Source organism: Acanthisitta chloris, unplaced genomic scaffold (assembly GCF_000695815.1).
Source record: "Acanthisitta chloris isolate BGI_N310 unplaced genomic scaffold, ASM69581v1 scaffold2542, whole genome shotgun sequence".
In the NCBI taxonomy this organism is placed as follows: Eukaryota; Metazoa; Chordata; class Aves; order Passeriformes; family Acanthisittidae; genus Acanthisitta; species Acanthisitta chloris.
Genome location: NW_008659696.1, coordinates 1 through 13,528, shown reverse-complemented (window position 1 = coordinate 13,528; position 13,528 = coordinate 1). Strand labels below are relative to the sequence as shown.

At 37.9% G+C, this 13,528-nt stretch overlaps 1 protein-coding gene across 1 annotated transcript in view; it reads right to left on the bottom strand.

Moving 5' to 3' along the window:
- RAB11FIP2 (RAB11 family interacting protein 2 (class I)) overlaps nt 1–13,523 on the bottom strand; it is a gene marked incomplete at its 5' end in the record, with an annotated part of 29,400 nt that extends 15,877 nt beyond the window's left edge. The window contains 3 exons of the mRNA XM_009069478.1: nt 411–873; nt 1,533–1,975; nt 13,183–13,523. Of these exons, the coding sequence (XP_009067726.1) occupies nt 411–873; nt 1,533–1,975; nt 13,183–13,523 (1,247 nt within the window). The remainder of the gene's footprint in view (nt 1–410; nt 874–1,532; nt 1,976–13,182) is intronic.
- Nucleotides 13,524–13,528: the final 5 nt, after the last annotated feature.

Sequence of the window (13,528 nt, the reverse complement as noted above, 5' to 3'; positions counted from 1 at the left end):
TTCCCTACAAAGAGTGTCATCCACCACAGCATTTGTTATGACTACTCTCATTTTCTTCACTTTTTTATTTATTCCATATCACCTTTCCTTTAGAATTGAAACCTTTCCCTCTAAAAACCTGATTTAGGGCAATGTAATAAATTAGCAATGAGTGTTTGGTGAAAGCAGAAGACTTTTGGGAAGAACCACAAATACAAGGACTTAAGAACATTCACAGTACATATTAGTAATAAAACATTAACTTCAAAATGAACTAAGAAGCGAACAAAACACCTAAAAAGTTCGTAACTTTTAGAAATAGACCAAAGACATAAACGTGTATAAAGCACAAAGATTGTGTTCCTCAACACTTCACATTTTCATTTATATAACATGTACAAGATATCAGATTGAAATACAGCAAAACCTACCTTGAAGATGGCAACATCCTCATAGGCTTGAAGTTCGTCATAAACGGATTAGTCGAATCATAATCAAAACTCTCCTGATGAGCTTCACCGAACGCACTAGGTGATTTCAAGTCAGTAGAACCGTCTGATCCCCCATTGCTAAGTTTATCTGACCTCTTGCTATCTTTTTTCCCAGTCACTCTTTCAAAAAGACTAACTTTCTCTTTTTTCTCTTTTTTACTTTCCTTTCTGATTTCGACAGGTTTGGAAAACAGACTTATGTTTTGATCCCACGTGGCTGAGCTTTCTTCAAACGGATTCTTCTGTCTTGGCAGTGTGGCAAATTTTTGGGGCAACGAAGCAGTCACATTGGTAAATGGGTCATTTTGTGCTTCAAGTGCAGTTTCATCAACTGTGCTGTCAAGCTGGCTCATTTTAGAAGTATCAACACTTAACGTCCTTCTATGTGGAGATTTTAGACTCCCTGCAAACAACCTGTCATTAGTATATTATCAATGAGACACAATATCCATTTCAGCTTAGATCTAGAAGCTTTGCAATTGACCCTCAGTTCAAAACATTGATGAGTAACTATGCTCTTTAGAAGAACCAACTTAACAGCTCTGGCTCTGACTTTGTGGTTCAGAAATGTTTATAGCTAAACACCACAACAAATTTTGTTTCCTGTGTGAAAACTAAGTTCTACAGAGAAGACAACTATGGCTAGTGTGCCATTCAGAAAGAGGCAGTAGTTTATTGCTGCATAATAACTCTGAACAAATAAAAGTATTTTGAGTTCTTTGTATAAATCAGGTTTAAAATTGGTGATAGTTTTTATCTTAGCTCTCACAAGATGCTATTTTGCCTAGATTCCCCTCTAGAAAGCAATATACCATATACCCTCAAATGAGAACAAAGGAAAAAAAATGCTATGTTATCATACATTATGACCAATAAAAGTTATTTCTTATGTTCAGAAATAGCAATATTACCACCAACTAAAGGAAGTGGAAAAACAAAAAAAAAGGCCGGCAATATTTCTTAACATTCAGGCCTTGTAATTGCTTCATAAACTAAAGAGACAGATTTTGAATGCTCTAATAGAAGTGAACTGTAATTGTAACGGTCATGAGTTTTACTTACCACCTTCATCAACTGAACCAAAAGACTCCAACTGACGCCTGAAAAGATGAGAGTAGCCAACAGTGCTGGATTTCATTTTCTCTGAGGAGACGTGTGGTCCCGTTAAGTCCGACATGGAATGAGCTGAGGAAAGCCGCTGAGGTCCCAAAAGGAAAGGCTTTTTTGGTTTTGATTTCATTTGTACTTCACCACTACATAACTCTATGTTTGCATCAGGTATGTGAGTACTTGGGATGATTGCAGAGGATGTATCTGAAAATGTCCCATCGTTTTTTCGACCCTTCATTTTGTCTTTTAGTTTAGCAAAAGGGGATTTGGTTTTGTCCTTCATTGACAAATCAAACATACTTGCTGTCATGTTATTCCTCATAAACTGAATATTAACCTTTATTTCTCCTCTGTCTTTAGTTCTCTTCCCTTGTCTGGACTCGAGGGGAAACCACCTTAAAGAAGAAAAAGAGCAAAATAAGTTATGTTTTCTGGAGCTACTCAATGCACTCTGATTAGCTGGTTAACATACCTGGTTAGTAAAATTGAAAATATGAAACCCAAATTCTATATCAAAGATTAAACTACTCCTTACTGAAACACTTTTTTTGTCTTTATTTGTTTTTGAAGAGAAAACTTAATAATTAAGCAACTACAAAGCAGTGTTCACCTGTTTCAAAAACCAAACATCTCTGGAAGCTTACTACACTTCATCAGAGCCAATGGGCTCACATCTGCTTACAAAGAATTTGTACCTAATGTTAATGATAAATACAGATATATTTTGTTTTGTTATTAAAAAAACAACTTGATATTTTTCAAATTTCGTTTATTTAGCAGTGATGTGTATTAACCCATACTATGTGGCAACTACCTCATCTAGTAACCTTTACCCCTTTGATTTTGCTCAGGTTTACACGTTAGCGAACATTTTCCCTTCTGCCCCTTCCTTCTAACCACTGATTAAGAACTATGTCAATTGCATTAGCACTGGCAAAGATATATCCACGACCCCTGAAGAGTCAACTACCATTTTGGTTCTGCAGCTGCATCCCCTACGGATGCTGACTGTAACTCCATGAGCACCAGGTGCAGGAGTGTGGGCACGTAGGTGTATCTAACAACTACACTCTCTTCTGCAGGTCACCAGTAGGATTAGCTTCAGAAATACTTCCACAAGCTTTGGAGCCAATATACAAATCCCCTCTCCTTGAAAAGAGATCAAAAGTGTCATCATCTCTTGCAAAAAGCCAAGCGTGCCTCTTTGCCAGGTCCAACAAAAGCTTCATCAATATCCAAGTGTCTTATTCATTCCCTATTGTGCTCCATTGTCCCATGGAAGCATCTGCAGAATTATGCCCAATCTTCCCTGCACAGCTTCACCTAAATGAATGACCAACAGACAATCCCTTCTCCACAACCATCACCAAGAGCCTTTCCCTATTTCAAAAGAGGCACAAGGGCATATTTCAGATCCAGCAGCTCCAAAGAATTGCTCTGAAGCCACTGTCAGGAGAAATGCCTACACAGAAACCAACACAACAGCACATTACCACGGGGTAACTAACTTGTGAGCTGGAGAGTAAGAAATTAAATTGACTAACAGCACAGATGCAAAATTGATTATACAGTTACACATACATTAGTCAATCCTGTCAAATATTAAAAACAAGGTCAGGAAAGGAGAAAAATAACCCTCCATTTCCATTCAGATTTCATAAATATTTCTAAAGATGAGAGCTGAAATCCAGTTTTCAGGCAGAGATACCATTTTTTGAGTGGAGAAGATACTTCTAAAAGTGACACTAAAGAAATAACAAAAGGATAAAGAGTATTATGCCTTTTCTTTTGTTGATGCTTTGTGATGTCCACGAGGTTTTATATTTCATACTAAACCAGAATAATTAAGGAATATCAGACTTTCTTTGTCCTAGCACTGAACAACATGAATCCAGACCACTGGATCCTGAAGTTCAAACCAGCATGAGGAAAATTAAACCTTTAGGAAAAAAGTTTTTCTTCTGTTGTGAGGTAACTTCATTTATGTATTTTAAATGAAATGCAAAACTTGAAATATGTGTCTGAAGAAGATGGATTGTTTTTCCTTTTAGTTAATAACATTTCACTTCTTCAGTAACTGATTCCAGAAACACTTCAAGTCATCTATGGAGTTGTTACAGAAAACACACACAACAGAACCAGGAGTAGATTTTTTTGGTGATATATAATATTGCAAAAAAAAAAAAGGAAGACAAGATAGCCTACTTTCTTTAAAACTCCTCTTTAAAAGAATATTGCCATATTCCCTTAAAAACTACAACCAATACACAGCAATAATGAGCAAGTCCTTGCTCAGACAGATCCTGCCTGTGCAGCTAAAAAGCCCAAACCAAACCCCACCCTGAAACCAGAAAAGTCCTCCCCATGATTCCTTAGACAGACTCTAAATATACACACAACTACAAATAAGGCTCAGGAGTGTTTTGAGAGATGCAATATGCAGAAAGGAACTCACTTTTTGACATTCAAGTTTAATGACTCAGCTTATGATCTCACAAAACATTGCCTTTTTCCCCTCTTTCTTCTCCTCACAGATCTCAAACATTAACACTGTACGTCTGATAAAACAGTTAGATTTTCATGTGTTTCTACTTTGGAATTACCAAAACTTTAATCTGATGTATGACACTTGTTAACTTGTTTCAGAACGATATCAAGACATAAAGTCTTAAACTTCTGCTATATGGAAGAAAGTGTTTTATTTAAAAAATTAATTTAACTCAATTTTTGGCATTCAATCAACAAGTCTGGGTCACTACCAGTACTCACCTGCTAACAGCACCACCTCCACATACTATTTTGACATTCACCTCTTCTGAAGCAGAGAATTCCAACACACAACTAATATATTACCTTTGCAGCTTCTAAATTTGTTTTCAAAATAATAAATTGACACTAAAAATAAGTTCAGCTGGGAAAACACTCTCCTTACTCTAGGAATATAACAGAACTGCATATGGGACTGAGCCTCATACCTGCCGGGATCAGGTTCAACACTACTAATTCCAACAGGATTTAATCATAAACTCTTTTACTCCAGCAAAACTCCTCTGGACTTCAGTGGAATTTCTACTTGAATAATGATTGTTGGATCAAATCTTTGTATAAAAGACAGATATTTAATTTTCATAGGCATTTCAAGGAGGTTTCTTTGTTACCCTGGAGGGTTTATCTTGTTTTAGTCATAATGAAGGTTCCATGTGCTTCAGCACATAACAAGACAATATGAGAAGCAGACTCAAATCATGATTTCCTTCAAATTCAAAGGCAACTAATTACTTTTTTAAACAGATGAGAACAAATGCAGGCACTGCATTTGTGTGGAGCTGCACGTGAACGAGCAACTGAGTCTGTAAATGTTTCTTATTAGAATCTGTTTCGACAACACATGGGTGTGAGCAGCAAATAGAAAAACCAGCACTGCATATAACAGAAATAAAAGAATTGGAAAATGAAGTCCACTGTTTTCAGATAACATTTGGGTCCTAAAATACTAAATTCCACTATACCACTGCCAATTTAAAAAATTGTAATGTATTATAAAAGCCAATAAAACTTGCTATTTTGGTTTTGTTTACAGTACTTTTAGCCACAATAAATGCTCCATTTGTCAGGCTGCCATGAGCTTATTCTATAGAAAGGCTGTACAAAGTAGGAAAATAGCCAATAACATACATGAACAAAACAGGGTGGCTTTTATGAGATCAGATGCCCTTTTATTTAATAACCAAATATTACATCCAGTCTTGCAGACAGTCTTTATTTAAACAGACCTTGTACAAAGTCTGGCAAATTTTCCCAACTTCAAAGGAAGCTCTATTGCCTTCTGAATCACATTCATACTTCTTGCTCTCACCTTCAAATGTTCTGTAGGGCAATGTCCTCCATACACACTCGACTTCCAACTTTTTCCCTGCAGCTTCCATCAGAACAACACTTACTTCTTTTTCTCATCTGCCTGTGAGTGTGCTAATGCCCTATGCCTGTCTTGTACAGGTTTCTGATGATTTTTAAGTATTATATAAATTGCCACTCTGTGTGCTGGTGATTTTTTTGAACACAGAATGACATGATCAACATTCAAGGAAAAATCCTGCTGACCAGTCAACCCTGACAAACTAAACCCCTATCTGAAGAAACATGGATACTTTGCAACCAGGACAAAATTACCTGATTTTGGCCACACCTACAATTAGGGATAGAAAAATTAAACTCTCTTATTTCTAGTAAAGACAATAACCATCTTTTAAATACTACTGAGAAAACTGTACAGTACTAGCAGTAGTGAAACTTTCACCTCTGCAAAGAGACTGGAACAGTGAAGAAGAAAACAGAAATAAGTTACTATAAATGAACAAGCTACAAAATTCTGGTCTGCCTATTCCATTTAAACAGCTAGTGATCTACAGATGTACTTGACAGTTCCAAGTATTTTCCCTTTTTCTCCCTTGAAGAAGCATCATTCAGCCTATTCTGCTCACCATGTAACAGTGAACAGGACAGGCTGACAGTATGGGTAAGAAAAACAGTAACAGGATGGGTAAGGAAAAACATTACATAATTTTAATTACATTTTAATTATATACTTTAACAGCCTCCAAAAACACTGGGTAACTTGTCTACTAATTTCAACAGGAATTGCAAGTCTTCTAGCCAGCACATTTGGCCTGTGCATGACAGATTATCTCCTGACTACGTCTTTTGGCCAGTGTTAAAGATGGAAAGTATTGAAGGAATTTTCCCACTCATTCTCCTGCTTCTCAAATATACCACTCTGCCTTCATTCTACCAGCAATTATACATTGAGCTGATCTAGTTTTGCTTTGCTGCAAACATTAGATTGCACCCAAAGAATTTCGCAAAATCTTTATTTTAGTCCACAAATGACTGAAGGAATTCTACAAAAAGCCATGGAATCATCACAGCATCCACAAGGCTTCTAACCTGGATTTTAAAGGCAAAAATTAGTATTCTGATCTGCTAAGCATCTTCAATCTGCTACACAGCAATGAGAAGAATTTTCTACACCATCAGATACTTCTAAACCTACCCCTAGAAAAGACCATCAGAATCCCAGTGATAGAACGTCTGTCAGCTGTCACAGGGAAGAAGTATTTCTTCATCTTAGATGACTACTATCAAGCTGAAGAAACTTCCTTGACCCAACTCTACTAACATAAATGTCCACAGTTAATTGATAAAAAACAACATGCAAAGCTCAGAACTGTCTGACATTTTCATTAGCAGCACATGGACTTTGAAAAATGCAGAAGTATGTTTTGTGATAAATCATTCCAATAACATACTGAGCAACTGCCCCAAAAGTCAGCAAGTAGGAAAATTAAGGCAAGGGGCTGAGCACAGACTACATCATATATGAGGGGAAATTAAGAAGAAAGCAGATTATTTATTAAAATAAGTGATGACACTCACAAAGATGAATACATTACTTTCTGGAAGCCAACTGAAATATTCAAAGTAGGATTTAAAATAACTATTACAGAGTGACATTGTAACAGCACAAAACATATGGGAACTGACAGATACCACAACATCCTCATTATGGGGTTAGTTAACATCGACTGGAAACAAAGCAATTAAAGTGGTCTTAGTTTACTTAATGTTTTGGCTTACAACTATGTGTGAATACTTTTATTTTAGAAACAAAATAACGGAAGGACTTAAGGCCAGTTTGTTGAGTGTGTGTGCAAGCATGTGTGTGTATGTGTGTGTGTGTGTCTGTGTCTGTGTGTGTGTGTGCGCACAGAAAATGGAGAAGCTTTTCAATCCAGATGGTACTTAGACTCTGACTCAGAATTATGACTTACTCAGAGGATGTGCATGCATTTGTGGTCAAAATGTAAATGCTGGGAATATTACCAGATCATTTGAAAATATCACTATAATTCCATAAAGCTACAATTGGGAAAAACATCGTGCTTTCTCCCATAACTATCTTTCTCTTCTGTTCCTCACTAATAACCTTCCTTCTTTTTTTTTTTTTTTTTACACTTACTGAGTGGTGCCACAAAACAACCCGTATGAAATCTCCAGGCTGCTCTTTATTTCCGAGCCTTTAACACACTTCTCATTTTTGACTCAGGTGAAGAGGTTTTTCTCTTGCTTTAACCAACTTGATAATTTCTACTACAGCCTGTCATTTCCACTGCTGTTAAGGTTTACCACTTAAAACACATTTTTCTGCTTTACATTAAAACCTAAAAGCTAGTAAATAATAGTGTTGTGTTTTGTAGAAATATTATTTAAAAGGCATTACTCATTACAAGCACTGAGTCCATAACATACTATCTCTTTACTAGTTGTTTTCTTCTTCATAATTCAAAGTGTATTTGAAGCCACCTACTCCAGTGCCTCTTGCTTATGCTGCTATAGAGAGAGAGGACAGAGCAGAGGCAGTTGAAGAGGGAACCTGTTCATATCCAAGAAGGAGTCAGCCAAGAAAGAACTCACATTTGGAGGAAGTCACACAATTTACATATCCTTCAGGAAGCTCAGCAGCACTAAGGAATAAGTGCTTGTAACACAGAGGAATTGATTGTGGTCAACCATTAGATCTTTTTGTTTGCTTGCTGAGAAATGTTTTTGGCTATTTTTTATGACTAACATAAGTAGAGAAGTATATGAGATAAGGCCAAAATTCCTACACTGTATTAGCTCAAAGAAGTTTTGTCTTTTTTAACAACAGTCCTGCAATTTGTGTGTGTGTGTGTGTGTGTATGTGGGTGTTGTTGAGGTATTATAGACCCCAGGGAGAAGAGGAAGTAAATCACAAATAAAAGATGTCTCCTCTGACATTTCCATAAGTAATAATAACCCTGAATTGCCTGCACTACTCCAATTCATAACATTCCAGACAAGTGTTTCATCTTAAATCAGCTGAACATACAATAAAATTAGCCATCCAGGAAACCTAATAAAGGAATGGACAATAAACAGGGTGGAATTAGAGAACAACAGGGACACAACAAAACTTGATGAAATGAGTAACACCATGGTGAAAGCTAATGGAAATTTGTTCTAGTGCTGTGTTCATTTAGCCCATAGGTGAAAAAAACCCAAGCACAGTCATTATGAAAAATAACTTCAGTAAATTAAGACATGTCACTAAATGAGTATTTTTTTTTATTTCATGGCAATTCCAAAATCTGTGTTGATGCTATGCAGATTATCAGCAGCATTAAGGCAACTACGAATTATAACTCTATTAAAATTATTACAAAAAAGTATCTATGCTTTAAAACAATACATTAATTGGTCATCATTTACATTTAAAATGCAAGAGTAGAAGAGGTATACTTATTCTGCAACAGCAGACCAAAAAAGTGCCACGTATTTCTCAGGATGAATTAAAAAAACCCACATGGTGCTACTGCAAAAAATAAAAGTCATGTCTGAAATCTAACATTTGAAAACTTTTGCTAAATAAGTTAGTATAAGCATCCAATTTATTCCAATAAAGCAGTATCCCCTAAGCTTTTTGAAGTGTTAAAAACCTCAGTAAAATCTCTCAGCACCTGGAGCCTAATTTGCAGCTCTGTAGAAAAGAGCAGAAGTAAAAAGTCCCTGTGCATTTCTAACTACGAAAGAGATGTCGGAGACATAAATTTACAAACTTGCAAAGTGCGATGGGCATTTTTGCACTAAGACAGAAAGAAAATGGACTAGGATCCTGCAGATGCTTTGGATGAAGTCTCTGGAAGAGACCTAGCAAGGGACCATCTGAGCTGCATCTGGATCTAACTGTTGCAAGAATTTGTACTTTTAAGAATTCAAAAAATCGACAGTTTCAGAAAAGAAAAGGACATTGTATGATGGTGCACACAGAATTTTCACTATCAAGTTATAGTAAACAGACTGCTTTGTATGGGCTGCTTTGTTTCATTAAGTCTTGAGCCAGAGCAAGTTTATTAGAACACAAGACGCGCAAATCCTATCATGAGGCCTCTGCCTGAAAACTTAACTGCAGGGAGTATTTTTCTTAAGATGTGACAAGTAAAAAAAAAAGCTGCACAAAAAAAGAAAGGATTATTTTCCCCTAACAATGTTCCTGAATCCGCAGTGATTTCTCAAATTTATTTCTTCCAAATTGTAAAAAATTAAATTAAAAAACTATAAATAAAAAGCCAAATGTCACACACCCCAGTCTTCCTAGGAATTCGAAATCAGCTGGTAGCCCTCACTTCTCATACCTCCTTACTAAAAAAGCACTAGGGAATTGCTGACAGGGTTCAGCATTGTGCAGAATATTAAATATCTTTTTTGCAATACCCTGGTGACTCTTGAGTCTGTCTCTTACAGCACCATATGTACAGCTGTGTTGGAAAGAGGAAGCTATTAAATATATTAAAAAGTAGAAATATTACCAATAGACACTTCATCAAATAACTGGATCTCATTCATCCCCAAACAAAGCAAGAAATGTTAAGGTTACATCAACATAAGAAAATAACTCTGGATTTAATAACAGCACAAGCCTGTTGAACATATTTGAAAGTAAAAACATTGCTTAATAAAACAGATTAGTGTTTCTGAAACAATGAATATAACTTTCAACCATCAGAAGGCTTTGGTAACAAAGACATTGGACTTGGTCTTGAAAGGCATTTGGTGTCTCAGTTCCCACACCATAGTCACAGCTAGAAGGTCTTCAGGTCCAAATATATTGCCCTTAGTTTACTGCCAGCACAGGACTAGGAATAGTTTGTCTCAAAAAGGATTTAATGAAAGTTTTAAAAAAAAAAAGTAAAAGAGTTTTGTTTGAGATCACATTTGCAAATGGATTCTTGAAAGTTTCCCCTCGTCCTGCACACATGTACGAACATTGCATCCACATCTCCAGCTCATGCTTAAAGGAGACAGCAACAACACACCCACAGTGCACGAAAGCACACGAGAGACAACCATCAAAGCTCTTCAAAAACATCAGAGCACTTATGGACTTGGAGTTATTTTTTTCGAAAGTGAGTTTCAGAAAGGACATTTTCGGGTTTCTAAGCACCTCAAGACATCAACAGGGAAACTGGACTTTCAGTGGCTCCTACCTCATAAGAATTTAAATCAGCATTAAGTGAGTATGTGCTGCCAAAACTCCCACCAGCCTCCGAGCCACACTTTAACACTTACCGAAGACTTTTACAAGTACGGCTGGTCGGCTCTAGAAGCCTAACACCCATCAACTTTTAATAAGATTTGGAATCTTAAATGCTCAACTAACTTCTGAAAAAAGGACTTTGTAAAGATCTCCCCACAGGACCCCATCCTGTGCAGCACAGCTCGCAGGCAATGCGCGGCTCACCCTGGTGATTTTGGTGGTCTGGGAAGAGCTGCTCCACGTTTACATAGCAGGAGTTCCTCTCCCACACTTCAGAGAAAGAAATGAAAAAAATAAAGAATACCTATGAAGCTCTGCTAAGCAAAGCTTCATATAAAAACACTGCAGAGATCTGAATGTTTATTTAGCTATCACGAGGACTGTGTTAATCGCTCCACTTAAAAATTTCTTGAATAATTTCGCAAGATTCCAATACTACTTTTGCAAAATTTGGGGCAAGAGCCTATGGTTCTTTTTTTAGGGAAAAGAGGTAATACATGAATTATGTGCGTATTTTCCTCCAGTTTCTGAATACATATTTCTACCTAGATGTACAGTCATTTAGTAGCATTTCTCCCTCACTCATTCACTGTTTCTTCTATAGAGTAGCTAGGTGTTGCAACTAAGGCAGTTGCCTATTGAATGGCAAGATAATTACAACTAATGATTAAAGAATTTTTAAGATGCACGTCTAAAGAGCACTGAAACTTCTTGAATCAAGTGCAAATAGAAATTAAGGCCCTAAGGCTACAGGCATTACCAGGTATTGCATCAAGATAACCAATCTGTCCCTAAAAAAATTAAGCAATTAAAAAAATACTCTAGACAATGAACCCGCAAGAGATTCCCCATGGACCTCTTCCTTCCTATATATAGCTTGTGAACACAGAATCATAGAACTTAGGGGTTGGAATGGATCTTACAGATCATCTAGTCCCAACTCCCTGCCCTGGGCAGGGACACCTCCTCACTAGATCAGGTTGCTCAAGGCCTCATCCAGCTTGGCCTTGAACACCACCAGGGTTGGGGCAGCCACCATGCCCAAACATAATGTTTTGCTACAAAGTAATGCACAAAGACAAACAAACTAACTAACTAACTAACAAGGCAAAGACAGCTTTGACTTATCGTTGGTGCTCCTTCAACCTCAGCCACTGCCTGTACGCAGGACCAGGTTTTGAGGTGGTTTCCGCAGAAACAGTTGCCTGATCAACAAGACCTGTCTGGAGTTTCTGCACAGATTTTCACATCTAACTGCCCACACCAACACTGATGGAGGTTCACACCTCCCTGGCAGAGGCAGCGACAGGCAAGTGATGCCAATCTTAGTCACTCTGATGCAAAGTCCAGGACCTTACCATAGACACACCATCACCAAGAATATCAGGCTGAGGTTCGGGCCTGGGTGCCTTTCTACTCTACTCAAGACACACCAGAGGAGGAAAGGCCCCTGGAGCAGGAACATTTTAACTACTGCAGAAAGATCTGTCAGCATTCATACATCACTGCCTACATAGAGCTCACTCGGAAGTCTCCATGATGTTCTCAGACAACTTCTGTGGGACAAGCACAGCTCAGACAAACCCAAAGCAGGCAGTCACAACCACGTGTGCAGTATGCTTGAGCCTACAGTTCATCCCTATAACTTTGCAGGATGAATTACACTGGTACCAGACATCTTCGTGCAACCACGTACAAACTAGGAGCTACCAACATCTTTGCTAATTTAGTTGAAAAACCCAGACAATTAGATATGTTTACAATTCAGCTTAATAAACCATGATGCTTTTTAAAAAAAGTTACTTTGTTTTTTGCATTCCAGTGCCTGAATTTGATGGCAAACAACAATTTTATCTGTCAAAAGCTTATGTAGGTACTGATGGAAGCTACCACAAGAGCTGAAATTTCTCTTCAGTCTTCTCTGTGGAGGCCTGCTGTACAGTGCAGCCTGCAGGATCGTGGCCTAAGCTTAATCAGGATCAGCAAAGCACTGTGCTGTTGTGGTGAGCCTTCATTAAGTCACAGTTCACTGACCACTAAAACACAAATATAAAATATTTAAAGGCGCTTGGTTGCAGCAACTGAAGGAAAACAGTTTTAAAGGGAACAACACCAGGATTTGAGGGTGTCTCGGTCTCATGCATGGTTCAGACTGAGGAAGGAGTTGAATGGGGATATGTGCAGAACAAAGAAAAATCCTTAGGAAAAGAAACTGAAATGAGTTCATGTTACACAGAAGAAGTGGTCAAAACAAGTGAATGCTATTGACAGTCCTGCCCAGTGCAAGGTTAGCACTGTGATTACAGTAAACTTCTCTGGAAGAGGTCAGGCTGCAATGACATAACTGTGTATGTTAAGGGCTTTGAAGAGAAAAACATTCTAATTTCATTTCAAAGTACACTGACAGTAAGGCCACCCTTCCCCACCCTCCCCAAGTGCAACAGTATAAGGACAACAAATCATAATGAAATAAACCCCAACCATACTTACTCCGTTTTCCGCCTCTGCTTGTCTTCAAATACATCATTCAGATTTATGGACACCTGTCCCAAAAACCTGTCCAGCCCCACCAGCGACCTGTGCATGACAATCAGGTAGAGGATGTACTTTTCTGGATTCTCCTGCATGAGCAATCCAGGCAGCTCGAAGGAGGCCTCTTCCTTCCAGATGGGATCCAGGGTCTTCTCGGCCACCGAGGTGGAGTACTTCTCCTTGCCCAGCTGAATGATGGTGTAGGCATCGTTGCTGCCGTTTTTACCTTTGGCCTTCAGACCCTTGGCTTGGAGAACCGTAACTTGCACGTGAGTTGGGAACCACTTCTGGGCTTGCTCCGCCA